Source organism: Eulemur rufifrons, chromosome 6 (assembly GCF_041146395.1).
Source record: "Eulemur rufifrons isolate Redbay chromosome 6, OSU_ERuf_1, whole genome shotgun sequence".
NCBI lineage: Eukaryota > Metazoa > Chordata > Mammalia > Primates > Lemuridae > Eulemur > Eulemur rufifrons.
The window spans coordinates 79,264,549-79,280,628 of NC_090988.1; the positions used below are offsets into that span (position 1 = coordinate 79,264,549).

Sequence of the window (16,080 nt, forward strand, 5' to 3'; positions counted from 1 at the left end):
GCTTTCCCCCCGCTACACCTGCTTCCCAGGAGAGAGAAAGTAAAACACAATCAATGACTCATTCATTCACTCATCTAATATTTATTGATCATCTATTATATACCAGGCACTGTTCCAGGCATGAGGGTATAGCTGTCAATGTAGCCCTTGCCCTTATTACAGTCTACTTGGTGGCAGATAATAAATAAGCAAGCAACAATGTAATGCCAGAGAATGGTCATTGTCACGATGAAAAATAATACGGGGACAGATAAAGTGGGGTTCTAGGGGCATACGGGGCTGGATGGTTGAAATGAAGGAAGGCGCCATGGGAAGAACCAGGAGGAAGGCATCCCATCCAGGGGAAAGAAAAGCCTGAGGCCGAAAAGGCCTTGGTGTGTTCTAAGAACAATTGAAGGGCTCTATGACCCACCATAGGGGCCCCTGCAAAGGGGAGAGTGGTGGGAGGTGAGGTAGAAGAGGTGGCTAGAAACATGTTAAGGAAGATCTAAGGAAAGAGTCCAGGGAAGGAAGGAGGGTCTGGCTCACTGGCGCTGGAAGCTTATGTCCCCCTTACATAAGAAGAGCCTGTGACCTGATGACACCGGGTTTTAACAGATCTCCCTCTACACGCTGCTTTCTTTCACAGGCTTACAGGTTCTCCCAGCTTCCCGAGATGGTCATGGGCTCGCCTCCTCCACCTGTACCTCCCCGGACTGGCCCTGTGGCTGTCACTTCTCTCAGGCGGTAACACATTCCTTTCTTTGCTTTGTTTGGAATATTTGGGAAAGATGCGGTCCTGTGTCCCCTGACCTGACAATAGCACCAGCGAATTTCCTTCATGCTCTGCCCATTCAGGGTGCATCACCTGTATAGACAACCATGAGCCTGGGGCACCCCGGGTGCCATGAAGGAAGTGGGGACCTCAGAGGGCTGATCTTCATGTCTCTTTAAATAGAAAGTCCTTCAGAATCCACAGAGAAGCCCAAAGTCAACTGCCAGGCACCTGCCTGTGGCCCCAGCGAGTTGTCCTGTCTCTCCAGCCCCTGTTTCTTTATCTGCAACATGAGCACAATGGCCTAAATGATCTGGAAAGCTGTGGGATTCCTCAGAAGGGGTCTCAAAAGAGTGTATGGAGCAGAGGTCAGGAATTTCTGGAAGGGTAGCAAATGCCTGGAGTAGCATGTAGGAAGCCAGGGCTGTGGGAATAAGCAGGTAGAGAGGGAGGGAGGGAGGAAGAAAGGAAGGGAGACCCCACCCTGAGCCACCAGCACCCACCCTGATGTACAATCAAATCATCATCACAGCCTCCACATTTAACCCTCCTCCTCCTCCTCCTCCTCCTCCTCCTCCTCCTCCTCCTCCTCCTCCTTCTCCTCCTCCTCGGGGAACAGCAGGGGGCTTCTCAATGACTCCCGAGAGTTCTGGATTAGAGGGGCTTCACATCAGCCATTTGTGCTAGGTGGGCTGAAGGCCAGCATCGATTTCTTATTTCTCTCAACCACCGGCCTCCTCCCATGCCCTTCCATACCGTCTGCCATCCTTGCCACATATCAGGGCGCCGGTGCCCTTCATAAACACTAGAGGATTAGCCCCGGAAGGAGCCTTCCTGGCAAGGTCGGCCACCCCTTTCCTTTTCCAGGCAAGGAAACAGGCTTGGAGAAGGGAGGGAGCTAGAACCCAGCCCTCTGTGCCTGGTCCTCTCCCTTGCTGTGGCTCTCCTGCTCCTCGGCTCAGACGGTGGCCCTGCTCAGACGGTGGCCCTGTGGGCTGGCAGCTGCCACCTGCTGCGGCTGCATTTGCCTCCCTCCCATGTGAATTTCAGGGGAGCCTGAGGTCCCTCTGTGAAACTGCCTCAGGCAAAGGGTGATGCCTGTGGCTGAAGCACCCTTAAACTGGGGAGATGCCACGTCTGCCCGGCCCAGGCTGCCCTCTTCTTACACGGCTTTCTGAGCACTAAGTGGAAATAGGATGTGTTAATGGGCCTATTCTCTGGTCGCCCGTGGGACCAAAAACAAAACAAAACAAAAAGTTCTCTTAGTCACAACGTCCACTGCTCCCTGGAGCAGCCTGAGCTTCCGAGTCTGAGCTTGGTGCTTCCTGCCAAAAGTAGCAGGGAACGTGGCCCCCCTGCCATTCCGGTCCATTCTGGTGTCAGTGAGGGGGCAGCCTCCGGACACTCCAGACGGAGCCTTCTCATTGGCTGCCGATGATGTCATCACCTCCAGGTCGACCATCCCCCGCTAATACCCAGCGCTAATTGCTTTCCTTCTTTTATATGGAAATTAAATGTTCAACCACCCACAGCCGCGACAACCACCCTTAGGGGAGAACCGACCTTGAACATCTAAAAATGATTCCAGCTCAGGCCAACGGGACAGCTGCTACAAGTCTGAGAGTCCCCGCCCTGTTGGCGCCCCCAGAGGGCCCTTTGTTATTGGGGGGCAAATCCAGTCCTGAAGACCCCACCCTCGCGGGGCTGGGAGGCAGCCGCCCACTCCGAAAGGTGACGGGCGCGCTGCTCCTGCCCCGTCGCCTGAGGTCTGGGGCAGCGCTAACGAGGCCCCTCCGCCCTGCCCAGGTCCACCTCCGACATCGGCAGCAAGACCAGGATGGCCGAGTCCGCGGGGCCCGAGCCGGCCCAGCTGCACGACAGCGCCTCCTTCGCGCAGGTGTCCAGAGGCCCCGTGTCCGTGGCGCAGCTGGATCAGCCGGCTTTAAATTACTCAGGTGGGCGAGAGCAGGAAGACCTGAGCATCCGCGCCCCTGCTGCTGTGCTCCGTCCGCCCCAGCGCCCCGTCCTCTCTCCCGCCACCTGCCACCCTCAGGAATCAAAGCCACTGCATTTCTGGATCCCCTCCCCACTTCAGTTTTCGACTAAAAGAGCTACTGGTTTTATTTCTGGAAAAGATCTGTAATCGGGCAGAATACCAAGTAATGTGAAAGGCAGGGTGTATGTTAACCTTTTGCCAGATTTAAGTTTGGTTTTTTGTTTTATCTTCAAAGCATTCCAGGTACAGCTATCCACCCCCATCTCACTCCCTTTCTCCCAAAGGGTAATCACAGTCCTCAAGTCATAGGTTTTAGTCTTTTGTTTCATATGTGTGTATATATAACAGTCTATATTCATGTTCTATGCATTTGAAATTTACATAAGTGATATACTATACGTTTCCTTTTGCACTTTGTTTTCTCAATTTAACATTGTTTTCAAGATTTCTCCAGGTTGCTACCCACACACTGTACAGATCTAGTTCATTCATTTAACCTGCCATATGGTTTAGACCCTACGATGGGGTCTAAGACCGCAGGTGATACAGCAACAAAGAGGAGGAAGGGATACAGCAGAGGGAACCTGGTCTTTCTGATCTTTATGGAACTCTTCTAGGGCCACTGTGCTCAGCTGAGCAGGTGGTGCACTGCTCAAGGGCACCTGGCCTAGAGGCCAAGTGGGGCCAAAGTCCAGACTGTGTTCTTTTTGCCAGGGGTGGGGTCTGCATTTGCCCAGTGAAGGGAATCCTGTTTTGAATGTCACCAAAGGCAGCATGGGGCTCCTAGTGCTCTGAACTTTTCCCATCTTCCCATCCCCTAAAGAGGCAGTGGTGGGCCCAGCCAGCACCTCGCTCATTGGGCCTGCATCTGCCCAAGCTGGGGGAAGTGGGGAAACAGGAGGACTCTGGCGCTGGCCTTGGCTAGCAGATGAGAGGACAAAGTCCATGGTGGAAGCGGGGCAGGGAGCTACAGACTTCCACCTGCAGCCCAGCACTGCTCACCCGCCCGGTCAGCACAGGAGGCATCGTCTGCTGCAACTCAGACCTGCCTTTCTAGGGAAGTGACAGCTCAACGCCCCCTGCTGAACCCTCACCAACTCCCCCCCCCATCCCTTCCGAATACCCCTGACCTGCCAGCACGAGGAAGTGACACCTTGGTGTCCACAGGTATTTTTCTCCCAGGAGGATGTGTATTTTTTGAGCTAAGAAAGGAACCAAAAGGAGCAAACTTCACTGGTGGAATTTCTGTACACCATGAATGCTTTAAGAAGTTTTGGCAACAGGGTGCTTGCAGTTTTAGCCTAAAAGGCAGTTTATTGAATAAACTAAAAAATTAGATCGTGTACAAACTCAATGTTCATTTCAGCATTGTTCATCAAAGCAAAAAACTGGAAACAACCTTTATGTCCATCAGTAGGGCAAAGGCTAAACTGTGGCTCATACAATAGAATACCGGATGGCAGGTTAAATGAATGAACTAGATCTGTACAGTGTGTGGGTGCAACCTGGAGAATTCTTGAAAACAATGTTAAATTGAGAAAACAAAGTACAAAGGGAAATGTATAGCATGATATCACTTATGTAAATTTCAAATGCATAGAACATGAATATAGACTTATATGTACACACATATGAAGCAAAAGATTAAAACCTGTGACTTGAAGGCTGTGATTACCTTTTGGGAGAAGAGAATGAGATGGGGGTGGACAGCTGTATCTGGAATGCTTTGAAGATAAAAGAAAAACCAAGCTGAAGTCTGTTGAAATGTTAACATACACTCTACCTTTGAGGGAGCTACATCCCCCAGCAAATGGTACAGCCCAAAGCAAGCTCCCCCAACTTCAAACCAGCGGACAGCAAGGGGGCCTGTGAAACTGACTTTATTTGGCCCTTGGGTGGCTGGATCCCAGAGACCAGCCCCCCTAATCTCCCCCCTCCATCTCCTCTGTGCCAGGTAATACGGTGCCGGCAGTGTTCGCCATCCCAGCTGCCAACAGACCTGGCTTCACCGGCTACTTCATCCCGACACCACCCTCGTCCTACAGGAACCAGGCCTGGATGTCCTACGCAGGCGAGAACGAGCTCCCGAGCCAGTGGGCCGACTCGGTGAGACCCTTGCTGATTCCCTCATAAAACTTCATCTCCTTGACACACAGCAGGGAGAAAATGGGATGAAAAGTTGAAACTGAGTGTTTTGTTATCTCAGCCCCACTGCCACTAACCGGATGGCTAACGTCAGCCATTTGAAAGGAGACAATGTGGTAAGGCAGGGTGTCCTTTGACAGAAGAACTTGAGACCTGCCTTCTAGTCCAGGCTCTACCTCTTCCCAGCAGGGCAATCTTAGTCAAGTAAATTTTTATAATAATAAGTACCATTTGTTGAGTATTTTCTATGTACCAGATACAATGTTAGATGTTTTGTCTATATTATCTCATTTAATCTTTACAACAATCTTATCAGGTAGGTATTATTATTCCTATGATAACTCCCATTTTGCATATGAGGAAACTGAGGCCTAGTTAGGTAATGTGACTTGTCTGAGGCCACACAGCTAGTAAGGAGGTGTCAAGGCCAGAATTCAAGCCTGCACCTGTCTGACTCCAAAGCTTTCATTAAATTTGTTTCTTTTAGCTGTAAAATTTTAGATGAAATGTCAGAAAATGAAGCATTAGAAACCCAAGATTGAATTACCTTGCATATAGATTCTAGAACTTTCTGCCTAACTTCTGGCCAAGAACTGCCTTCTCATGGTCCCTTGGTTTCTTCCATCATTACAAGTAGGAGTATATGACATAGTACTATGGTACCCAAACCCTGGGCTGCAGATGGGTGCTGGTTCGTGGCCTGTTAGAAACTGGGCCACACAGCAGAAGGTGAGCGGCTGGTGAGCAAACAAAGCTTCCTCTGTATTTACAGCCACTCCCCATTGCTCACATCACTGCCTGAGTTCCACCTCCAGTCAGATCAGCTAAAGGATTAGATTCTCATAGGAGTGCAAACCCTACTGTAAACTGCGCATGCGAGGGATCTAGGTTGCGTGCTCCTTATGAGAATCTAATGCCTGATGATCTGAGGTGGAGCTGAGGGGGTGATGCTAGCGCTGGGGAGCAGCTGCAAATACAGATTATCATTAGCAGAGAGGTTTAACTGCACAGTAAATGTAATGCACTTGAATCATCCCGAAACTATCCCCTCCACCCACCTGTCTGTGGAAAAACTGTCTTCCATGAAACCAGTCCCTGGTGCCTAAAAGGTTGGGGACCCCTGGCATAGTGGACCTGGCCCAGCCTGCACCAGCCTGGATATTCACAGCCTAACCTGCCTTCTCAGTCACCTGTTAAGGGCTGCTATCTGAAAGAAACCAAGCAAATAAGAAAAACCCAATGATGACCTCTAGAATGGGTTGCCTAGTCCCTGGGAGTGAGATCATCTTTCATGGATGAGAAAGGCAGGCTGCCCCCCAGGCTGACCCTGAGTTCATTTTAGGGGTTGGTCTCCGCATTTGGAATAAATCCTGACTTAGGAACCACATTGACACCAAGGTCTGGATCATCTTTTCTCTCTGCATAAACTCCTGGGTCCATAATCTCTGCCCTTGTAGCAAGCAACAACTCAACACTGGTGTTGGTGTCTGTTCTCGTGCCACACTTACAATGACAGCATTGGGGATAAAGCCGTCCTACATACATTAATTTTCCTGATGACCAAAGTTTACACCTTTAATTTTCAAAACATTTAGAAATATGTGCCATTTTGCATAAAAATAATTCTGTAATAAATGATATTTCCCCCTCCTTCTTTTAAAGAGGATATATCCTGGGGAACATTGAGGAGATTAAAAAATAATAATAAATAAAAGAGGATATAACATAATTGCATGTTTTTTATGAATGATTTAGCATCATTTTGATGCCTCACTGTACTAAAATGTCATTTGTAGGATGAGCTCTAATGGTTTGTAGGATTGCTGCCTCTATATCATCAAATATCTCCAAACTATTAATACTGTGACTTTTGGAGTTATTATCATAGCTCAGCATGGTTTTTTCTTTGTCTGATCTTGCTCCCAGCTGGCATTTTATGTTGCTGTCACTGTCCCCACTTCTAGTAATATGCTAACCCTTAAACATGCTTTTCCTAATGTGCTATTATCTGCAAATGAGGCATGTCTTAGCTCGTTAAAATTGTTTGTAAAATTGGAGTAAATAAGCTCTAAGCGAGGAACTGGAGGGATTCCCTGCTGTTAAGTCGGTGGATTTTAATGTGGGACTTTATGGCATCTATTTTGGTTTGGGAACCTTTTGTGGGGGGGGCGGGGGCTTCATTCTCTGCTGTTCTAAACAGCTGACATCACTGGATTGATTTGATCAGTTCAGAGCTTATTTGATTCTGTAATTCCACTTACAGTCTAAAAATTATGCATACTTTTCAGAAAGTAGACTCTATTTAACTAATTAGACAGTAAGTCTGTGGCATTGACAGCTCCCAGCTCCGTGGGAGTCGACAGAAGTATTTTCCAAAACCTTGACCCTCACCCTCAAGACACTTACAAGAGTTAACTTAGCCAGGTTTATAGCCACACCAAGGCCTTTGGGTTCATATTGCCCTTAAAGAGGAAGGAAAAGGAACACAGTACATGGAAACCTAACCTTCCTGACAGGATGACGGGATCCTTCTGGGCTCATACCCTTCAGTGCGAAGGAGAACCAGTTTCCTATTAGCTGTTTGTAATTAAGAGGAAGATGATTGCTGCAGCCTAAATGGGTCTTTCCTGGAGTCCAATTACCACTTGCAGTTAAGCAGGGAGGCGTGGAGTAAGTGGGTAAGACAGGCGATTTATAGCACAGAAAAGTCAGTGCAGGAAACTCCATCACTTGTCAGCTTGAGAAAGATGCCCCTTTAGGGCAGTGAGAATGCACCCCTTCCACATTGCCGTGAGAAGGAAAAGGCCTACACCATCATTTGGATGCCTACCCTTCCCGATCCCAGGAGCTAGCTTGGATAAAGTCATCTGAACCTGGGATGGCAAATAGATGTCATCCTTGATGCTAGATGGAGAAGGGTTGGGAAGGGCCCTCTGGGCTCAGCAGGAAACTGTGCTGTGATCAATTGGTGATGTCTGCCATGGGCGCTGGCTAGGGAAGGAGTGGTATTTGCCAGCCCTAAATTTTGGTCGGCAAAGTGTGATGGTTCTAGCCATATTAATGTTATGGAATATAAAGGTCTTTTGTGGAATAGTATCCCATACATGGCACTGTTTCTGTAGGAGCATTGATCCTATATTCCAAATCATTGACTTGTCCTTATCCCTGGAAGTTTTCATATATTCAAGCATAGAACTACGTATCTTCCACTTTTAATGAAAAGAGAACATTTTTTCAAGATACTGAGTTCATGTCCTGAATCCAAGACATTGTAGTGCAGTGATTAATGCCCCACCCTTGGAACCAGACAGACCTGTGCAAAGCGTGTCTCAGTGGCTTGTCACCTCAGATTGTAGCACTCTTTGCTTCAGTTTCCTCATCTGCAAGATAAGGATAACAGTACCTACCTCCTATGTTGTTGCTTTGAGAATTAAATGAAATGTATGTGGAAAGCCCTTAGCACAGGGCTCAATCAGTGTTAGCTGTTATTATTAATAATAAACCCCTGAGTTCCTTCAAGATCCATTAATAGCAAGAGTTCTGTTTTCTGGATTGTGCTTATATGAATAAGGCAGCCAGATAGATTCAGATATGGACTCCGATATATTCCTAATGCCTTCAGCAAGGTTTAAACCCCTATTTAATTCATCCAAACAGCATATTCAAGGAGTCCAAATTACCAGTTTTCTAAAACAGACTGACTCTGGGTTTTGTATCTGTACAGTAGCACGTGGCTTCTGTTTTCTTCTAAGTCCCTTTCTTTGTCCTCAGCCCCGTCCTACCTCCAGTATCAAGTGTGCCCTATGACTAGAGTCCCTTCCTAATGCCAGGCCCTCCTCTTTTCTCCCCACATCCTCTGCAGGTGCCCCTCCCAGGGTACATCGAGGCTTACCCCCGATCCCGGTATCAGCAGAGCTCGCCCTCCAGGCTTCCTCGCCAGTACAGCCAGCCCACCGGCTTGCACCCCAGCCTGGAGCAGGCCCCAGCGCCCTCCGCGGCGGCCTCGCAGCAGAGCCTGGCGGAAAATGACCCGTCCGACACGCCGCTGACCAACATCTCTACCGCAGCCCTCGTGAAAGCCATCCGGGAGGAGGTGGCCAAGCTGGCCAAGAAACAGACAGACATGTTTGAGTTCCAGGTCTAACGCCTTAGCCCCGGGGGACTCTGGACTTCCATGCTGCAGGACACAGCCTTTGGGGTTCTGGCGCCTGACGTGTTGGGACTTCAGAGAGAGTGAGAGTGAGTGAGTCATTCTCAAGCTCAGTTTCTGAGAAGGTGAACAGTGGGGCTTCTGGGAAACAGAGGAAACCGTTGAATGAACAACTGGATTCTTGGCTTAGTCAACTGATTGTGTGTCAAGAAGTCCCCGCTTGGGACGTTATGACTGATATTCATTATGTTGAATGTTTGAACTGGGTGTATTTCCCTTTGGAGCCTTAATCACAAGAGGCACTAGCTAATCTACAGATTCCTGTCCAATGCCCTATTTTAATAAATCACTGGAAGGCAGAGAATATACCTCTTATCTTCGGTGACCCTGCATGTTAACTCTGTTTCTGTGTTGAGGCAGCGCAGGAGCGTGGATTAAGCACCAGACCGTACTCTCTCTCACTCAGCCGTGACCGTGATGGTTAACATCATCTCTAGTCTCTAAGGGAGACACTGACTCCAGCCAAGAAACTTGAGTCCCTCTTTTTTAAAAGGTTCATATTCAAAGTCAAATGAAATTGGATGAAAGTCAGTACCCATGGCTGCGCCTATAAATAGTTCTGACTCTTTATTTCCCCCATTAATTAAAAAAAGGCCAAGAAAGAGAAGAGAGGGAATGGTAGATTTGTGTCGACGGGTTTTCTGAAAGGTGTTGTCGCTTTGGGACTAGAGCACCCCGCAAGTTAGGATCTAACTGAAAGAGAATCGGTGCTAAGAGCTTTTAGGATCCTACGAAGAAACACAGTTATTTGTGGAGGGTTTTCTTCGCCCTGGATTGAAGGTGGCCTGAGAACAGAGCTTCTCTCTTTGGGGGGATAACAGATACATTGCCTTTTACAAGAAAATCTCTGTTCAACAACAATGTCCAGCCTGTGCGGCCCAGCGGTACAAAAGGGAATAGTAACCGATCCCTGTTTGAAACAGGAGCGGTGGATCCATAGTCTTCCCAGGCTGCAGCCTCTGTTTATAGAAGCTTCTGAATGTAGGAAATCTGTTGAATTGCATTTAAATGTAAATAAACTTTTAAAAAGTGTGCATAGGGAATTAGCCAGTTCCCTATAGCTAATAGACACAGGAGGACATGTGCTGAAGTGGCAGGGTTGCTACCTTGTGACCACGATGTTGCAAGTCACCCTCCCTGGCATGGCGAGTTGGCCCCCAGAGCTCTGGGTAGGGGACATTGCCTCACAGCACTGAGGCACCAGCTGCTGCCAACCTCCCTCCCCACCCCCGCCATCCCCAGCAACATGAGCAAGACAGCTGCTGACTTTGGGTAGCAGGGGGAAAGGGGACACTTTGGTTCCCTTACCACCTTTGGGAGCCTGTACAGTGTTGGGGGCTTACTTGGTGTCTGTTGGAGAGCGAGGTCCTGTCCCGCTTTCACCCATGATCCATCTAGCTTCCGCTGTCTCCATCCCTTCTGAGCCCATCTGCCCACTGTCCTCATGAGTTTCTTTGGTCTTTACTGAAAGAAGAAGGTGGAAACTTAAATGTTGAGAGAAGACAAGAAATGGAACTGATTAGAATGGGAGATTCAAACTGTCAAAGCACAGACTTTTCACAGAAGCCGTTTTTGTTTCCCAGTGGCAAATTGCCCTTTTTGGAATGTTCAGAGATGACGTGTCATGGAATTCCCAAACAAGTCTCTTGTTCGGATGATAATAGGTAGTGTCCTTTTAGTATGCTGGTTGATCTTTCATAGTGTTAGGTTTTTGTTACTTAAAAAGAAATCAGCTATAAATAAAATGTATTTTTGTAATTCCCTTGTGTATATATGGTATATTTCTACCAATGGCCAGTTGTTGTAGTCCAGAACCTAAATCAGCTTGCAAAACACTGTGGACAGTGCAAGATTTTATGGACAGATTAACACAATGCCTAAGTCTATCCAAATAGGCATTCAATGCACTTGAATGAACAAAGAGCCAAAGAAACTCAGCCTTTTCATGCAAATGGTATGAGTCTGATAAAGTCAGCTACATTGTCCCGCTTTCCCAATAATATTAATATTTCATCAGTGCAATGGTATCAACCCAATACTTTGTCTACTTGGCACATGCCTAGAAATACTGTATGTGAAAATGGCGTTTCAAGACCTTAGTGTGATTGAAATATATATACATGTTTCAAGACAGTGTCTGAGCTTTGGATGTTCCGATGACTTACAGAGGATGCGTCTACAGTCTGCAGAGGTCGGGCTCCCCAGGTCACTTAAGAGGATGGAGCCACAGGTCACTGTGGTCTTTGCAGAAGCCCATGAAATAGTTAGCGGGGACAACTAAAAATATAGCGTGCTGTGTCAGACACTCTCTTACACTAGACACCATGGGTGCAAGAGAAGTAGATGAGAGGAAAACCTTAAGTTGAAAAGAAATCAGTCTGTTCATGTTTTCCCACCGATGGGGAGACAGCCCCTGTGGTCGGGTTTTCTGTGACTGAGGTGTGGCCCCTTCCCTGAAGAGTCTCCTAACCTCGTGGAGGTGACAGATACCTGGATGCTGACTCTAAGAAAAGGCAGATGGTCAAACGTGCCTCATGGAAGCGAAAATAGGGTTCCATGAGAGCCCCGAGGAAGCAGCAACGGACTCTGTGTTCATCGGAACCCTCTAGTCACAGAAGCCACAAAGGACCTTGGTTGACCTGGGAGGAAGTGGAAGTGGAAATTCAGAGACGTAGAGCGAGTGACCAGCCCGGGGATGCCAGCCCCATCTGCTGATCTGTGACCCGGCTTGTTTTCCATCTCACCACGCGGGTTGCAGGCTTGGCAGTGACACATTTCTTTAACCGTGCCCGGAAGTTTAAAAAATACATCAGGGTCATATGAGGGAGTCCATAATGTTCTTGCCAAGAAAAAAGATGACTGATTTGCGTATGTAAGGAACTTCAGATACCGTGTGTAGAGGACGATGCATTTTGTGGCATAATAAACATTTTTCAGCACTGGTTTTGAGATGAGTTTTCTGCATTTATGAAAAAGAAGTGCATTTTGGCTTTTTCCAGAGGGTGCCATCAAGGAAATGGTGTCCTTACCTGCTGTTCAAGACTGCGGGGAGGAATTCCTCTCTCAGCACCAAGGATCCAAACAGACAGGCAGGGATGCCCTTTCCTGCTTATCCGGTGAGGTGGCAGACCCCGGGCTCTGTGTCGGGGGAGGGGCCCAGTGTGCAGGATCACAAAGGTACAGGGTGTGGCCCGGTACCTGTGATGGGAGGCTCGTGTCATAACGGGACGGCAACTGTTACCTATGGCGCAGAGAGTTTCCTCTTTCAGGGTGGATCATGTAAGGATCAATTCTCTGGTCCTGGAAGAAGTTTTAGTGTGTGTTTGTTAATTTAACAACTCAGCAGAAGGGTTTATAATTTCCAAGTTATCCTGATGGAAGAAAGGAAATTGTTACATCTGTGATTTAAAAAAAAAAAAAAAAAAGCAAAAAACCTGAGAGAGAGTGTAGAATGGAGGAGGCAAGGAATGTAAATGCCTAACTAAAAGAAATACTTGGCTAACAGGCAGAAATTAGAGAAACGGATGAAAAGATTTAAACATTGATTGCATAGAAATGAGCTTCCTTTTTTCTACATAGCACAGGGGAACTCAATGTTTAATGAATCATATAAAAAGTATTGTTTTAAAAGTTTGAGAACAGGATTTGGACTTAATCCTAAATTCCTCCTACCACACACTAGAAAATAATTTGGACTTTCTTTGCAAAATACAGCCAAATGCCCTTAAGGAAAGATAGTCATTTAGCTTGGAGTAGTGACTGACTGGGGTCTAAGTGTTGGAAATGAAATCCTGCCATTGAGTCCGACCTCGAAAGTATTTTCCGGTCAAGGAGCTTTTGCAAGGACTGGAGACCGCTCACACTTGCTCGAGTGTAGGGCCTGGCTGAAAGAATGCAGGGGTATTTCACAGACACAAAACACAGCTCCTCTCCAGGAAGGGGTGGAGGTGGTGGCCCTCGCTCTTACGCTCTCTCACGTCCTCTTTCCTCACGGGCTTTCATCCATATCTGCTCCGTCCTCTGGCTTCCCCTGGCCAACCAGCTTTCTCGTTAGTGTATGTACGAAAAATCCACCCAGGACCCACCTCGCGCAACCTTCCCTCTTCAGTACCCTCCACGCTGGGATTAGCATCTCTGGGCCCCCTCAGGCTAATTCTCAAGGATCTGATTGGTCCAGTTCACCTGCCTAGGGATGAGCCACCAGGGGTCAGCTGTGACCAAGGAGGCTGGGTCATGTAATGTAAGCATGGCCCCTTGGACTGACCCTTTCAGTGGGGGCTTTTGTTGGGGGCTAGCACCCAGAGAAAGGAGCACAAGTGGGCAGGACCCTCAAGAGGAACCTACTACAGACAGGAATTGACCAGTACACCTGGGATGCCACCCAGCAGCCAGTACTGGGAGAGCAGCCTCTCTGGATACTGCCGCAGAGAGGCAAGGGGCGTCCTTCACTTACACATCAGGTGAGAATACATGACCTTGAAACCCTGCTAGACTGGCCAGAACTGCCCCAACCACTTCCCGCCCCAGCCCAGTTATTGATACGGCTGCTGGGTCTCAGAAGTGATTCCTGACCAAGGCCCAGTTAGCACAACGTCTTGGTCAGCAGACAATAAATACTTGTAAATTGAATTGCATGATCTTAGCTCAGGTGCTATTATTGTGGCTCCCGGCCACACACTTGCATGGATGAGAAAACTGATGAGCCTCTCAACAGAATCTTTTGAAACAAAATTGGTTTCAAGTGAAACTGATATTATTGTGGCTCTGACCTTCTGAATATAATAAGTTAGTGTCCTGAGAATTGAAAGGTCTCTTGATTTCTTAGGTGAACTGTTACAGAATCCTAGCCTAACATAAATGCTAAAATGTAAGGTGTTTCTGAAAAGGACTATTTAGGAAATGTAATTGTGCCAGAAACAAATTCTTTTGGAAGATATTAAGTTGCTTTGATTCTACAGGTTTAAAAAATCAGGAAATCTGTGATATGGCAGAATTTGTCTCCATAGGTCAAACCCACATTTCAGTGAGAGCCATTATATTAAGGAAATCTAAAAGTGGATTATTTTCAATCTCTGACCTTGGTCAGTCTTTTGCAAATTATGAAGGGAGGCCGTCAATGTATTTTACATAAATTAACTGTGGCCTCACCTCCTTTTTCCTCATCTCTTCCTTATGTCTAAACTCACCCCATCACACACTCCAGACTAAATAGAGAAAAGTTTGTATTAAACAGAATCAGAGAAGTTATCAATGGACTGGAAATTTTGAAAAAGGTGTAAATATTCTCGATCTTGAGTGACTCACTTTAGTCTCCGATTCCTCCTCTGTCAAATGGGTACAACAACATCTGTACCCATTCCTACCTCCCGTGGTGGTTGTGAGGAGCACGTAGCATAATGCATCTGAAAATGGTTTGAAAAGTCTATGGGAAGGAATTCATACTCAATTATGGGTTTTGTAATTCAGTTCTCTCCAGCAAAATATTTGAGCTCCTCCTATCCACTGAATTAATTTGTATTATCACGTGTTCCATGACACAACTTCTTGTCAAGGAAAAATAAAGAAATTCCTAAATTTGGAGTTGCCCACAAAAGCCAACCTCATCTGGACTTGCTGTTACTGTCGTTGTTGTCTCTGATTTGGGGGATGTGTAAGTACTTGTACATGTGCTTTAACTCTGGGTGAAAAACCCAGACCAGTGATTCTTTAAAACCGCATTAGACACATTGGGCAAAGTACTGAACAGAAGCTTGGAATGTAGCTGTTATTTTAATGCTTTGCTTTCTAATTAACTTTGTACGTCCTTAGCCTCTGCCGGGAACAGAGTGTTCATATGCTGTTAGAATTTTTTATTGTAAAATAAAATGACAAAAGGCTTTCATACCCCAAAACCTGCCTGCTTTTCATTCTACCTCTTCCAGTTGTTGAGATGGAATCCCTTTCGCAACCCAGCCCCACAACAACCGGGGGTCGCTAAAGAACCATTGCAGTCCTGGCAGACCCAGTGTGGTCTCAGAACTACCCCCGCTCGGGGCATGGGCTTATGGGCCAAGAAAAGCTCACCCCTGGCCATCCACAGGTCCCAGAGAAGCAGTTCTAGCCCACCCGAGACTTGGCAACTGAAGAAAGATGTGTTCCTGGGGCCGATGGGGTCCCAGGGCAGAAGAAGCCAGTGTCTGCTCAGGTGCCCTTCTCAGAGCATAAACAAGTCCCATCCAGGTCAGTGGCTCCCAAGGAGTCCAGGGAAGACAATGGTATGGGACACAAGCTCCCAAGACCACCTACCTGGACCCCTGCCCACCACCCGTGCTAGTCCCAGTAATCCTGACACCTGCCCTCTGTCTAGCCCAATCCAGAGACCATGTGTCCCCTGTGCTGCCTGCTTTGCCCTCTGCCTTACACATTGGACAGGAGAGTGTGACCCAGGAGCCACAAACTCAGGTTGACCAGCCACAAAAATGTGGCTCAGCACAGGGGCTAGGCCAATCCACTTCTCTCTCGGAAATGCCAAGAAACGGAATGTTGGCAGTGGACGTTGAAACTAGCTGGTCGAGACTCGGAGGGGCCATGACAGGCTGTATTCAAAGCAAAGATCTATTATAAGAAAGCAGAATATTGAGTAAAAAGGAGAACTGAGGCCAGGGAGACTTAGAGGTAAGAAAACCTGTCTCTTGTAATGACAACAGACAAACCAACCCTGAATGTCTCTGAGGCATCCCTGTGCCCTGCTGGTTGGTCACAACCCTGGGACTTTTGCAGATCCAAGGAGACCGGAGCTGCTTGGGCAGCAACACGGCGCTGCTTCTTATCTGAGCTGCGTTTGCTCAAGTTCTCTGCAAGTACTTATAACATGCTGAGAGACCAAAGGAGCAATTCTTACTCCCCGCTCTGCTCACCTGTGCTGAGGGCTCAGATACGCACAAAAGAGGCTCCCTAAGCCACTGTCTTGCTGCAGTGATGAGGAATAAACTTGGA

The 16,080-nt window shown here is 47.5% G+C and overlaps 1 protein-coding gene across 2 annotated transcripts in view; it reads left to right on the forward strand.

Annotated features, from left to right (window-relative positions):
* The window catches only part of KIAA1549L (KIAA1549 like), a 269,352-nt gene extending 254,356 nt beyond the window's left edge, over window positions 1-14,996 (forward strand). For both annotated transcript variants that reach the window (XM_069469793.1, XM_069469794.1), the window contains exons 18-21: window positions 629-726; window positions 2,561-2,709; window positions 4,705-4,856; window positions 8,758-14,996. In XM_069469793.1, the coding sequence (XP_069325894.1) occupies window positions 629-726; window positions 2,561-2,709; window positions 4,705-4,856; window positions 8,758-9,039 (681 nt within the window). In that variant the 3' untranslated portion in view covers window positions 9,040-14,996. The remainder of the gene's footprint in view (window positions 1-628; window positions 727-2,560; window positions 2,710-4,704; window positions 4,857-8,757) is intronic.
* Window positions 14,997-16,080: the final 1,084 nt, after the last annotated feature.